At 37.9% G+C, this 15749-nt stretch overlaps 1 protein-coding gene across 9 annotated transcripts in view; it reads right to left on the bottom strand.

The window, feature by feature from the left end:
- Window positions 1-2828: 2828 nt before the first annotated feature.
- The window catches only part of LOC139749588 (uncharacterized), a 30007-nt gene continuing 17086 nt past the window's right edge, over window positions 2829-15749 (bottom strand). For all 9 annotated transcript variants that reach the window (XM_071663666.1, XM_071663669.1, XM_071663667.1 and 6 more), the window contains 6 exons: window positions 15230-15732; window positions 13447-13590; window positions 8890-9062; window positions 7895-7951; window positions 5217-5470; window positions 2829-3746 (listed from right to left, as the gene is read on the bottom strand). In XM_071663666.1, the coding sequence (XP_071519767.1) occupies window positions 3144-3746; window positions 5217-5470; window positions 7895-7951; window positions 8890-9062; window positions 13447-13590; window positions 15230-15732 (1734 nt within the window). In that variant the 3' untranslated portion in view covers window positions 2829-3143. The remainder of the gene's footprint in view (window positions 3747-5216; window positions 5471-7894; window positions 7952-8889; window positions 9063-13446; window positions 13591-15229; window positions 15733-15749) is intronic.

Genomic DNA, 15749 nt, shown 5'->3' with positions numbered 1-15749 from the left:
TTAAGAACAGAGGACTGGGCCTTAGAGGGAAAATCCTCACCTGGCCCCCTTCTCTGTTCCTTCTTTTGGAAAATTAAAAAAAAAACGAAAGGGGAGGATTTCCAGCCACCCGCTCCCTCCCCTTTTAGTCGCCTTCTACGACACGCAGGGAATACGTGGGAAGTATTCTTTCTCCCCTATCCCCAGGGATTATATATATATATATATATATATATATATATATATATATATATATATATATTATATTTTGCTTTGTCGCTGTCTCCCGCGTTTGCGAGGTAGCGCAAGGAAACAGACGAAAGAAATGGCCCAACCCACCCCCATACACATGTATATACATACACGTCCACACACGCAAATATACATACCTATACATCTCAATGTATACATATATATACACACACACAGACATATACATATATATACATGTACATAATTCATACTGTCTGCCTTTATTCATTCACACACACACACACACACACACACACACACATATATATATATATATATATATATATATATATATATATATATATATATATATATATATATATATATATCTTTTTTTTTTTCTTTTTTTAAACTATTTGCCATTTCCCGCGTTAGCGAGGTAGCGTTAAGAACAGAGGACTGGGCCTTTTTTGGAATATCCTCACCTGGCCCCCTCTGTTCCTTCTTTTGGAAAATTAAAAAAAAAAAAAATGAGAGGGGAGGATTTCCAGCCCCCCGCTCCCTCCCCTTTTAGTCGCCTTCTACGACACGCAGGGAATACGTGGGAAGTATTCTTAATCCCCTGTCAGTGGATTGAATCAAGGCATGTGAAGCGTCTGGGGTAAACCATGGAAAGCTGTGTAGGTATGTATATTTGCGTGTGTGGACGTATGTATATACATGTGTATGGGGGGGGGTTGGGCCGTTTCTTTCGTCTGTTTCCTTGCGCTACCTCGCAAACGCGGGAGACAGCGACAAAGTATAAAAATATATATATATATATATATATATATATATATATATATATATATATATATATATATATATAATGTATATATATAATCATTCAAGTATTGTTTTACGGGGGCAATTATGCATGCATGTCATCTAAATATTTTTAGATTATTTCAAGAGAGCGAAGCTATTTCATGAGAAAGCTTGGAGAACAATATCAAAAAATGAACGATGAATAACATGTTTTCGAGATCATGTATTCCCATGTTTAAGTTACGATTTCCTGATTTAGCGGTGGTCTAGTAACGATATATGTTACCCGAAATTTTGTGAGTTCAAAGCGTCATTAATCCGAAAAAAGAAAATCTTAGTTAAAGAGAAAAATCAATTACTGAAAAACCTCTACTAACGGAAAATATGGAGAAATTTCAAGATTTTTGAAGTTCGGTGACGTTCGATTTTTTTTAAGTAGGATGCCGGTCGTTTAAGATAGGTTGCAGGTTGTTTTAGAGATGTCGGTCGTTTAAGGTAGGGTGCTGGTCGTTTTAGGTAGGGTGCCGGTCGATTTAGGTAGGGTGCTGATCGTTTTAGGTAGGGTGCCGGTCGATTTAGGTAGGGTGCCAGTCGTTTTAGGTAGGGTGCATGCCGTTTTAGGTACGTTGTTGGTTGTTAAGGTGACGGTTGTTTTGGGTATAATGCTGGGTGTTTTAGGTGGGGTGTCTGTTTTACGTTGGTTCCGGTGGTTTTAGGTATGATACCCGGTTTATTTTTTTTTTTTTCATTTTAGGTGGTGTGCAGAAAGCTTTGAATATCATGCCGGTTACTTTAGGTACAGCACCAGAAGTTTTAGGTAGAGTAACGGTTCTAGGCATGATGCCGGCTGTTCTAGGTGCGAGATATGGTGTCGGTTGTTTAAGAGACGGTGCCGGTTGTTCTAGGTACGATGCCGGTAGCTCTATCTATGGTGCCGGTACCGGTTATGATAGTGTGCCGGTCATTTTAGGTACGGAGTTGATTGCTCTTAAAGTACTAAACCAAAATGCACAAACGGACAGAAAGGCAAAAACCAATGCTATACATTGGTTTGAATTCCTATTCTATTTATTTTTTGACTTGTTAATTATAAGATTATACAACAGCATTCTTACAGTACAGCACAGCACAGTATTCTTATCCCTGCAGCACAATATGTCTACTAGTGTAGTACAACTTTCTAATCTGTGTAGATCACCATTCTCATCTTATAGTAAGAGGAAAGACAAGGCATAACCCTCTAGGAAGGGTGTTGTTAGACACGGGGCAAACCTTCACGGTAGGGTGTAAGACAGGACAACCCTCATGGTAGGATGCAAGACAAGCGACAACCCTCATGGTATGGCGTAAGACAGGGTACAACTCTCATGGGGTGTAAGATGGGACAACCCTAATCACCAACCCACTGTTGCATATACTAGTTTCTCTTCCTAAGTCTTTAGGTATTTGAGTTTTTGGCATGTCTGCAGTAAAGCACTGCTAACAGCTTTACTTTACTCAAATTGTTCAACGTTTCACTAAATAAAACTATTATTCTGTACACCACTAGCTTAAAAGATGCAATATCACTTCATACTTTTCCTAATTCTTTTGTCGCACTTTACTTTTGGATACCCAGGAGTAGAAGGAAGAAAGGTAAGATGTATTTTTCATTGTATGTGAACATGATCTTTTTTTCTACTAAGTTCAATTAACCTCATGTTCTGGTTACCTGTAAGTAGCTTACTGATGGTTTACTGCATCTGTGAAAACTGTCAAACTGGAAGAAATAATATAAGACAATAACTCATATTCCTAATGGTTAAATAAAATAATTGATACTGACTATACAGGTCAAAACATACCCAGTATTGTTGATAGAATTTTATTATAAAATAAAAAATTCTCTAAATGATGAAAACAAGTGTGCTGAAAAACTAGTACAGTACAATTTTTTGCAAAGATGCAAACAAGGGTTGAGTCATCATCCGGTACTTCTTATACTTCAGTCTTACTACTAGATATCCTGTGAAAAATACAATCATTTCTCCCATTAACAAGTTGCAAACCATTTAACAAACTCAACTTTGACATGTCAGTCGTACTGAGAATACAGAATCATTAATAATGTGATGCAAAAAGGATATAGGCATCGTTAAACTGAATATGTTAAATGTTTGTAAAGATCAAATGTCTAATAACCTATTTCTCATATCTTCTGATGCTTTTCCAATATCCCTTAATGCCTTCAAATTCGATTCTTCTCTCTTTTCTTTCCTTCTTCTGTACTCTATTTTTCTTGCTGCTTTCTTTGTCATGTACTGTAAATGTTCATTTATTCTATCCAATCGCTTTTCACCTTGTTGAAGGTTATATTCCAAGAAGACTGTAGTTATATCTGGAATGTTTCTTAATGACTTTTCTTCAGCTCCTGTATTTGTTGGTATAGTCTGAGTTGCAAAGATTGTATCTCCATCATGGTGGAGAAGGGTAGTAATGGGTGCCGAAGACTGGAGCAATGTTTGAGACTGATTTGAAAGAGGCAGAGTGGTAACTGATTCTATAACCTGAGGATGTGTCTGACAATATGATGAAACAGCAGGTGATGCTTGTAATAGATGGACAGGAGTAACTGTTGTAGCCTTCTCTGCACTGACTGGTTTCAATGATGTCACTGATTTCAGTGCCTGAGGATGACCAAAATCCACAGGATGTTTTGAAACTTCACCCTCAGCAGATTCAGATGTAGGCACTGCAAGAACATTTATCCCCAAAAGATCATCCAACAACTGGAATGAAATAATTACATGCATGATAAAAAGGATATAATCACTGAGTAGGAACATTTGCCAAAGCTACCCTTTTAATGAATAAAAGGATTTTCTCCTTATTTCACTTTAGTTCCCACAGTTCTGTCTGTTGTCATGTCCACTCCTAGGTATCTAAAACATTCCTTCCCCCTGGTTCTCTCCATTAAAACACGCATTCATGCTAACCTTCTGTACTCCTAAATCTCATAACATTACTTATATTTTCATAAACCTTCAACTTCCTATTTTCACACACTCTCCTAAACTCCGACATCAGCTTCTACAGTTTCTCACTCTAGTCTGCCACGAGGGCTGAGTCATCTGCAAACAACAATTGACTCATCTCCAAAGCCCCAATCCCTATCTGTATAATGTAGAACCACATCCCTTTCTAAGACTCTTGCATTTACCTCCCTCACCACACTAGCCATAAACAGATTTAAAGCTATCCTTGATGCATACCCGACTTCAAATGGAACCACTCACCCTCTTCCCTTTTTACACTCACACACATACCTTCCATTCTCAATAAAACATCCTCACAGCTTCTAGCAGCTTTTCTCCCACACCATATATATGTGACTCATGGGATAGAGAAAGTTGGAGCAATGTGGTACACAGGGGATGATGCACTGTCAATGGACTGAAGCAATTGAGAAAAACCATGAAAATGTCTTTGGGGCTTGGCTGTGAATAGGGTTGCTCTGGTTTCAGTGCATAATACATGATAACTACAGAGTGGATGTGAATGAATGAGGCCATTTGTCTGTTCATGGCATTACCTCATTAATGGGGGAACAAAGGAAAAAATCATGCATAATTAAAGAGTAAAGCCTTAGGCATCTCATACCACCACCAAAGATCCACTGGAAAATCTACATGAGGTTTCCTCTAAGCAACACCAGAGATCCAAAAGAGGTTTGGTTTAAGGGTTAACACAATTCAGCTGTCCTCTTTCATCAAAAATGTCCCTACATCCTTTATTCCTGCCCTCTTAATAAGTTGTGCTTTACTCCCTAAAATTCCTGAACCATTCTACTCCCCCCTCCCTTCAGCTTACTTTTATTCTGAGCTAATACACCCACTACATTCTCAACAAACCGAGCACTTATCTCTCCCGTCTTCTGATCCTATACACATATGTGCATATTCAGACACCTCAGTCTGAGCCTTCAAAGGCAATTTTTATGACATCTTTGATATAAATTGGCAGAATTATTTACCATTCGTGGAAATAGCCGAGAATTAAAATGTTAGGGATTCAACATATCTAGCATTTTTCACCCTACTTACTTTGTGGGCAATGGCAAAAATTACACAGAATGATATATATACGTCTAGTATCAACTTTCCTTAAAAGAAAGCTGGGTGTTGCAAGTAAAATCTTTTAATGAAAAGACCCAATTCTAATATTTTTCATAAACCCTTTAAGGCATTTAAGCACAATACCTTATAATAATCCCATGATATGTTTGCAGAGAGGCCTTCACTGTTTCCTTCCTTTATCTTCCGATATGTTGATATCAGGTTGTTCCACTTTCTTCGGATATTTTCTAAAGTGAAGGAGAAACCACGAGAATGGAGCTCCTCTTGCACTTCCTTGTAAACTAATGGGCGTGTGTGTACTAAAAGAAATCTTTTGAACCTTTGTCTGATAAATTCAATCAGAAGAATTGTAGCCGTATGATTAAAGTCTGCTTCCTCTGTGGGGGAAATATAAAGGTATCAAAAGTGACAGTACACTGCTGTTAATATCACATACACACACAAGGGGAATCAAAAAAAGAAACAACTTTATGAAAGTATTTACTGTTGGGGACAGCATTACATTATAAACAAATTCCTTTGTTCAACAGCTCTCAAATCTATCCCAATAAGCTTTGGAAAAGAAAAACTAAAAATAACAGGTACATATTTTTTTTATTTCTTTTTATTATACTCTGTCTCCTGCGTTAGCGAGGTAGTGCAAGGAAACAGACAAAAGAATGGCCTAACCCACCCACATACACATGTATATACATACACGTCCACACACGCACATATACATACCTATACATCTCAATGTATATATATGTATACATACAGACATATACATATATACACATGTACATAATTCATATTGTCTGCCCTTATTCATTCCCGTTGCCACCCCGCCACACATGAAATGATAACCCCCTCCATCCGCATGTGCACGAGGTAGTGCTAGGAAAAGACAACAAAGGTACACATGGTACATAAGGTGCATAATTCATGGAATGATTCAACATATATGCTAGCCTGCCTTGGCCTACTTATCTATGCCCTGGTCCAGTACAGCACATCAACCTAGCTTATGAGACAGTTATTACAGAACTACAGAAGTACTTACACCTCTACCCTTCATTATTCTGTCAAAGAACCCAATGACTCTTCTACCCTGTAATGTTCTCTCCTTTATCTCTCATTCCATGTCACCAAACTTTTCCAAGCTCCAAAATATTTAAATTCTCTCACCTTTTCCAATCTTTCTACCCCCATAACCATAACAAAAGCACAGTTTCATAAACTTTCTTCTCTCACTCTATATGGTTTAAAAAAATCTATACTTTAACTGTTTCCTTTCAAGCATCATCACTTTACTTTTACATGCATTTTCCTTCAATTGCCTAAACTTACACACGTCATAAAACACACTTACAACCTCTTGCAACTCCTCTTCACTCTTAGCAAACAACACAGTATCATCCACAAACAGGCTTGCCACACTATGTTCATCTCTTCACCCCTTTTCCCTAGTTTTGCTTTCATCTCTCTTGTCACTCCAACCATATACATATCAAAAAGCCATGGTGACATCATACACCCCTGCCTCACACCTATATGTACACCAAAACTTTTGCTCAGCTCTCCATCCACTCTCATACATGCATTTGCTCCTCTATGGAAGGCTTTCACACCATCCAACAGTTGACCCCATAAATCCTTAACACATCCCATAAAGCATTCTAGATCCATAAAAGCTGCATACAACTTCATACCATTTGCTAAATGCTTTTCCATGATCATCTTCACAACAAAAATATGATCCACACATTCCCTACCTTTCCTAAAATCTCCTTGCTCCTAACTTATTCTTCATTCAGTCACTTCCATCATTCTCATTCCCTACCTTTCCTAAAATCTCCTTGCTCCTAACTTATTCTCCATTCAGTCACTTCCATCATTTTATCAATCAATATCATTGCAAACACTTTTCCTGATATACTTAACAGACTTATTAACCTATCACTGCTACATAAATCTTTAGCACCTTTTCCTTTGAATAAAGGAACAATAACAGTTTTCCCCCAATCCTCAGGCACAACCCTCTGTTTCCACTTTCAATTATATATCAGATGTATCCACTTTATCACACTCTCTCCTCCATACTTCAGCATTTCAGTTGTAATCCCATCCACTGAGGTGCCTTTCCTACCTTCAGCCTCATTACTATCCTTTTTACCTCCCTTTTTGCAATAGGCCCTTGTACTTGTAACCTCTTCCTTCCATTCTCCATACACATACATGTAACAGCTGCTGTCTCCTCTTCTACACTCAAAGCATGAAAATGCTAAAATACATCAAAACTCCTGTTTTTTTCTTTTTTCAATGATTCTTGAACTACCCTAACCACTCCTGAAGCCTTAGCATTTCTCACCTTGTACTCTTGGGCCTATAAGTTGCACCTATGCAATGGTGAAAGGTTTCATGTTTTAGTAAGTTAGCATGAGCTCTCTAGAAAACAAATCCTGTCAATTACTATACATGCCAGCTTGGCAAGGGAATATTCAAATGAAAGCAACAACTATATTCAACATATGATAATGACACCTATGATGCATACCAAGAAATGTCCAACAACCATGGATGGCACCAACATTCAGCTGTCTTTCAGTCATGTCCCATAGTCAACCAATTTTGGTGGTGGATCCATATTCAACAATGATCAGAAAGTAAAGAAATAACATTAATGAAGATACATAATGTCCATACACTTGAAAGCAGCACACCTAATTCAAATAAAATCATATAGATTTTTTTTTATTTTCACTGATGTCTAATCTGAAAATCAAACTTGTGAACTAGGAAAAACTACTTTATTCCCTTACCTCCATTTCTGCTGTCAAGTACAGATAACACTGGCTTCTGTGAAGAATATTCATGGTCTGAAAAGAGTAAAACAATGTAATTAAAGCAAAACCATAAGGAAACTGCATCACAGCAAAAACACTTTTCTTTATTCAAATATCACATACTTATTGTTACAATACTGCCCAAACAACCTATGCATAAATCATACAGAAATTCAAGAAGTTGTATGACAGAAAATTTTCAAGAGATGAGGGGCCCCTCAAGAATGAAATTCCCTCCCCATACATAAAAAATAGGTCATTACATCTGCTTTTTCAATAAAACAGCTACAGTTCTCCATATTAATGCTTCTGTTACTTCTAAATTCCCACATCCATCCTTCCACCTTATCCTCAGTCTTTTCACTTATATAATTTCACCTAAGCTATTCATACACTCTTGTTTCACTGTAATATTCCCATCCATAAATCCATACCATTTCAACCATGACATCACTTTGGAGAGCAAAATGTTTAGCAATGAAAAGTAAAGCTTATCATATTCAGAATTTGTGGATCTTTCTAACAGATGCCACACATTAAAAAATGACACTATAGTGACTTCTGAAATTAGAATTAACTGGTGGCTGCCTCTGATACTTCAACAATACCACCAGAGTCCAAAAGCTGACCTGTGATGTTAGACATGGACGAACAAAAAGGTAGGTAATGAAGAATGAGAAAGCATTTCTCTGCTGGAAGCAGAGCTTCATCAACATCAGGATGCACTCAAATTAGTGTGGAAGTCTGTTTCAACTTAATGCAATAGATGCGGTTTAAGATATGTCTGAGCTGTATGCACTTAATCCATTCCATATGAACTGGAATAAAGTTAAATATATCAATAAACAGGTAGAAAGAGTTAGGCACACAGATAAAGGGAAAGGGACAGAATGATAAATATAGATACATAGATAAGTAGACAAAGACAGACAGATGTAATTAATAGACAGTCACATTATCAATAAACTCACCATTGTTAGGGGCTCTGGAATACGATGAAAATACACAAACTTTTTCCCAACCAACTAAGTTTTTACACTGGTCATGTGGAAGATCACTAGATGAGTCCTTATGCTTCATGTTTGATGTGTTCTCCACGTAGCAGCTCTCAAAATTCCAAAGTGTATGTCTCAGTGCTGTTGCTCTGATAAACAAAAATACCAATCATCATTACAGCAACTTCTCTATGAATAAGGTTTCCAAAATTACAAGAAATCATGAGCAATAATACCCATCACTGTACATAGTTTAACTGCAGTTAGGATATAACAGATAAAATGCATAGGTACTTTCAAAATGTGTAAAATGCTATAAAATATTGTTTATGACTTCTAATGCATCATGTATCTGAAATGTTGTTGAGCTGAATAATAGGTTTCACATCAAAGCCAAGGTAAAAAAATATGCTACATGATGCTATAGTAGTTCTTACCTGTATTTACTAATGATACAATTAATCTCAGTTATAACCATAAAAAACAGCTTAATGAACCCTTCATCTTCTAAGAAACATAAACGTGTCTGCCTGAATGACCACTTCACTTGTGCATATATGCAAACAAATAGCCTCGAAAGGATCCAAAGGTCTGCTGCTATTTAAATTCCTTTACATTGAGACCTCCCGTCATAATTTCAAGTCTACATTCTGGGTGGGAATGGTGGGGAGACGAGTGCCTTCACAGGACAATCATGCTTAGTTACTCATCAGGTATGAGGGTGAGGGTAAGAGGTTTTATGTAGTTCCATGAGTGTTACCCCACACCAATTTCTTCAGATATACATAAAATGCATATAAATTTTGCAGATAAGATATACAAAACCTACATTATTCCACAGGGATATGGGAGAAAGAATTCATTTTTTTCATACATATTTGCCATTTCCCACATTAGTGAGGTAGCATTAAGAACAGAGGACTGAGCCCTTAGAGGGAATATCTCCATTCAGGCCCCCTTCTCTGTTCTTTCTATTGGAAAATCAAAAATGGGAGGGGAGGATTTCCAGCCTCCTGCTCCCATTTTAGCTGCCTTCTACAACATGCGGGGAATATGTGGGAAGTATTCTTTCTCCCCTATATCCTCTTTGTTAACCTTTCCTCATTCATTCTCTCTGTATGTCCAAACCACTCCAACACAACCTCTTCTGCTCTCTCAACCCATATATTCCCTGCATATCATAAAAAGCGACTAAGAGGCAGGAGCAGAGAATTGGAAACCCTTCCCACCTTGTATTTCAATTTCTAAAAGATGAAACAGAAGGAACCAAGTAAGGAGTGCTCATCTCCCCAAAAGCTTAGGCTGAGGTGTCTGAATGTGTGTGGATGTAAGCTAGATGAGAAAAAAGAAAAGCTAGTTATTATGTTTGCAGAAAAGAACCTGGGTGTTCTGGCTATGAGTGAAACACAGCTCAAAGTAAGAGGGAAGAATGGCTTGGAAATGTCCTAGGGGTAATGCCAGAGGTTAGTGTGAAGGCAGGAGCTATGGAATGAGTAGCACTACACTTAAGGCAAGAGTTATGTGAATCTGTGAAACAGTGTGAGGAAATGAAATCCAGACTGATGTAAGTTAAAACTGAAAATGGATTGCATGAGACGGGTGAATGTTAGTGCCTATGCATCTAAACATAAGAAGAATGATGAAAAGCGGTGGGTGTTTTGGGTTAGCTGTTTTCATACAAAAGACCAGGTATTGGTGATGGGTGATTTAAGAGCACAAGAGAGTAATGTGGCAGTTGATGGTAAAGCTAAGGGGCATGTGGTATTCGGTAATGCGAAGAGAAATGATAAACAGCTTGTAAAGTTGTGTGATGAAAAAGGACTGGTGACTGGGTAATACCTGGTTTTGAAAGCCTTTGTAGTGAATAAGATGTTTTGGAGGGAGGTTAATGGTAAAGAAAAAACAAGAACAAATGAGAATATCAGTAAAATAAGCACAGTGAAGCTGTAACATGCAATGATAAGGTGAAGAGGACATGGAATGAGTACTCTCAAGGACTGTTGTAAGTGTTGGATGATATAGAAGCATATATAGAGTGTTAGGATTGGGGAGTTATACAAAGTGAGAGAATCATTGCAGGTAGTTTGGTGAAGAGGAAAGAGATGGTGAAAGCCTCACCAAGATGAAAATGTGGCTGATGGCTAGAGTGAATGGTAGTGCAATTGAATTTCTTTAGAATGGGGATGAATGTTTTGGTGATCAGTTCCTCAGGATTTTAAATGTATGTATGAATCATGGTGAGGTACCTACGTTTTGGAGAAATGCATGTATAATACCCCTGTATAAAGGCAAGAGAAACAAAAGTGAGTGTCAAAATTACATAAGTATAAATTTGTTGAGTGTATCTGTTAAGTTATATGGAAGAGTGGGGATTGAGAGGGTTATGGCATGAACTGAGCATTAGACTGGGGAGGAAAAAATGTGGTTTCAGGAAGAGTATGGGATGTAAGGGTCAGATGTTTGCTTTGAAGAATGTGAATGTGTATGAGAAATGCTAAAGAATCATACAGATTTGTATTTGGCATTTATGGATCTGGAAAAAGCATATGATAGGGATGATAGAGATGCTTTGAGGAGGGTATTACAAAAATATGGTGCAGGAAGAAAGCTATCAGAAGCACTGAGTTTCATCAAGGGTGAAAGTCAAGTGTGTGAGCAGATAGAGAGGAGGCTGAATGGTTCCAGGTAATGGTGAGTCTCCAGCAAGAGTGTGATGTCACCATGATTGTTAAATTTATTTATGGTTGAGGTGGTAAAGGAGATAAATGCAAGGGTCTTGGAGAGAGAGGCAAGTATGCAGTCTGCAGGGAGTGAAAGGGGCATGGAAAACAAATCAGGTGCTTGTTTCCTGATGACACAGCACTAATGGCAGATTTAGAGTGAGAAACTGCATTGTCTGATGCATGAGTTTGAGAGAGTGTATGAAAGGGAAAGTTTAAAATATATGTGAGTAAAAGCAAGGTTATTAGGGTAGGTTTAGCAGCACAAAGAGAAAGGTTCATTGGAATGCGAGTCTGAATGGAGAAAAATTGAAGGAAGTGAAGTGATTTAAATACCTGAGAGTGGTCACGGCAGAGATGGAACCACGGAAGCTGAGGTGAGTCATTAGGTGAGTTGAGGTTCTAGAGCATTGAGGAATGTGTAAAGGTCACTGTCTGGGAGGGCAAAGATGGTTATGTCTAATGGTATAGCAGTCTTCATCTATATCTCTGATGCCCATTCCCTTTGGAAGCTCCCTTAAGGGGGTGGCTATGGCAAAAGAGTCTCCATAATTGTTGAACTCCAAAGCCACTTCTTAGCCTTTAGTGTCTAACCCTTAACAGGCCACTGACAAGATGGCAACTATAGTGCAGAGTTTTCAGAGGCTACTAACTAAATGCTCCTAACAACTACTTCTACCTTATGTAATTACCTAAAGTTCCTACCTAATGTTCCAACCTACTATTTCTAACTAATGCTCCAACCTACTACTATGTAATGTTTCTAACTAATGCTCCTGTCTAATGTTCATGCCTACCACTTCTTATCTATTTTGTGAAAAGGCAAGGCTCAAGCATAACGTTCACTGGAGGAAAATCTAGTTGAGAAAAATGAGTTGCATTAAGTGTTATATGTGACAAGAACAGACTGTATGTTTGAGGACAGAATGCCACCAGTCCACATGTGGGTGAAGCAGACAGAAAAGACAGTTATCTGGGTCAAAGACATGCAGCTTAACAACCACTGAAATCCTGGCTCACTATGCAACCATCACTAACCCTCCCCATACCCAGGAAAATAGTACCGATGATATACCTCCTTGGTCGGTGGCTGCCTACAAACTGCTATCTAATCTTAATAGTGTTATATGGATCCACAGCATGGGCTATAAATGAGACTGTACAGAAAAGGGTGAATGTGTCAGAAAAGAAATGTTTGATGCCAATATCTCAGGAGAGTTGATGAAGTAATGATAGGGTAAGAGAAAGTTGTGCAATAAAAGTATGGTTGAGAAAGATGAGGAAAGGTAGATAAAGAGGATGTATAAGTTAGAAGTGGAGGGAACAAGGAGAAGGGGAAGGTGGGAAAGCTGAACTGGAGATGGAAGGATGTTGTAATAAAGTATGGTTGAGAAAGTTGAGGAGAGGTAGATAAAGAGGATATATATGTTAGAAGTGGAGGGAACAAAGGAGAAGGGGAAGGGTGGGAAGGCTGAAGTGGAGACAGAAGGATGGAGTAAATAAGAATTTGAGTGTTCAGGCCCTGAACATCCAGAAGGGTGAAAGAAAGCAGCACACAGTAAACTGGAGTAATGTGGTATACAGGGGTGATGTGCTGTTTATGGACTGAACCAGGGTATATGAAGCAGCCAGGGGAAACCATGAAAGGTATGTTGGGTCCTGGTTGTGGAATGGGACCTGTGGTTTCAGTGCATTATATGACTAGAGAATATATGCAAGTGAATGATGCCTTTTCTTCACCTGTTTCTGTGGTACCTTGCTAACATGGGAAACACCAAACAAGCATGAATAAAAGAAAAACTGTAGTTGTTACCGAACAGACTGTTGACTCCACAGGCCCTGAAGCCGAGATATAACTAACTGTAAAGCTTTGTTGTCCCACTGCCATTTTTCTCCTTCAAAGGTACTTCGACTAAGATTCAAAGGTACATCACTTGCAACCGAAAGTTGCTGACCCCTGTAAAACAAGTGAGTAAAATGTTAAACTTCATACATTAGTTTCATTCTTACTAACAAAGCAAGTAAACCTTTTGTGTGTATGATGTAAAGTCTCCAATGAACAATCTGCAGAGCTTTTCACTACACTGAACTGCATGCATGGAAATGGAAAACCAAAGAGGTCCACTTAGCATATCTTAAAGGCATTCCTGCTACAATAAATAATTTGTGAAGCAACATTCTCCTGGCTCCACTCCAATATAACCTTTTGTTTTACCTGTATCATCTAAACATGAAGTTTTCTGAACAAAGAAAAAACAGAACTAAACTTTGAATTCTTTCAGGCTGAAATACAATTTGGTCCCTTGTTTATGTGATATTTCCTCTTCAAGAGTTTTCAGTAAATTGATTTTAAACTTAAGAAAAAGATGTGCATGTGGCACAATGAAAAAATTACTTCTTTCTTTCAAACTATTCGCCATTTCCCGCATTAGCGAGGTAGCGTTAAGAACAGAGGACTGGGCCTTTGAGGGAATACCCTCACGTGGCCCAATTCTCTGTTCCTTCTTTTGGAAAATTAAAAAAAAACGAGAGGGGAGGATTTCCAGCCCCCCGCTCCCTCCCCTTTTAGTCGCCTTCTACGACACGCAGGGAATACGAGGGAAGTATTCTTTCTCCCCTAACCCCAGGGAGGAAAAACTTATGAATTATTACCATTCTTTGCTTTGATCTTCATCAGTTTCTATGCCTTAATTCATCCTCCTCCCTTCCATGATTGTAACTCTAGAAGAAAGCTTAGACACCAACACCAAGACCAATTTCATAAAGTACCATTCACAATAAATGCTTTGCATGCATAAATTGTGATCAGAATGTGATGATGCTATCTGTTGTATTAGTCTCCTAAAGTGATTTATGATTTTTTCTTACACACAAACATTTCTAATTATTCCTTTTTCCACTATCATCTCTTCTAAACCTTATCTTCATATTTCACAAGTAAATGCTTCCATAACCATAAGCTAGGTTAATCTTAAACAAATAATAGGTATTTTATCTCGACTTGCAAAATCAATCCATATAACATTTACAAATCATCCAAAATTAATGCAGTATCTATACAAACCATCATGAAAAGTTATTAACCAGTCTCTCTCCAGCAGCATAATGGAATGTGGTGCATATATTCTTTAAAGCAAGGAGCCCGGGGATATTAGTAACTGCTGTCAGATAAACACTCAGAATACTTCATTGTGTTTAATGGTTACCATAGGCAAAATGAATGGGAAAGACCCTCAAGGGTCTTGTTCAATAAATGGCTCAGCTTTTCAATGAATTGCCTGTTACAAAGTCTTTTCTTGACTATATCAGCCGCTATCCCAATATCCATGCTGAATCTGTTAAGAATGTGAATCCTATGAAAACCCAGCCATCTCCTGGTCATTCAAATCATATCATCCCCTTTCTCATAGCAAAACATACCATGATCTTATTGCATTCATAAGTACAATTCTAATTTGAAACAAACCCATAAACTCCATTCTTAATGCTTGAAACTCTTCAACAATTCCAACAAAATATAAAATATAAACATCTTCAATTAACTCCCCTACAAAAGTTCCCTAAGTCTATCAAGTATTTCATTACATATAGCTTACCTGTACGTAGATTTTACATCTAGTAACTCCAATATGGCATCTGGTGTGCCCTGTCCCTCTCCGACATGAAAGAGCATTGCCATGATTTTACGTATTTCAAACCACAAGAAATCTTGGCCTTTAATAGTTATGACATACATATCATAGCCATCACTATTTACAGTTCTTTTACGTGCATGTTTTCTCCTCTTTACCCCAACCTGAGAAGAGTGTTTCTTATTGTGAAATGATTTACCACAGTCTTGACTCCAATTTTCTCTAGCATCATCATCTGATTCAGTTTCTATTTCATTCTCATTTTCTGTTTGTGTGTGTATTCTTACATGACCAATGGAATCACAGAAAGATCTGCTGCCATCTTCTGCTTGATTACAGCAACTTGGAGTAACTTTGATGGAGTGGATTTGCCGATATAGACAATTCATTCCTTTAACTGTATCTCTTTTGTATAAATTAATATAATCATGACGTCCCAGCAAATGCTGTGCTGCTTCATTCATCATCTGAAATTTTCATGAAA

The sequence above is a fragment of the Panulirus ornatus genome, chromosome 7 (assembly GCF_036320965.1).
Source record: "Panulirus ornatus isolate Po-2019 chromosome 7, ASM3632096v1, whole genome shotgun sequence".
Taxonomy (NCBI): Eukaryota; Metazoa; Arthropoda; class Malacostraca; order Decapoda; family Palinuridae; genus Panulirus; species Panulirus ornatus.
This window is presented reverse-complemented; position numbering and strand designations above follow the sequence as displayed.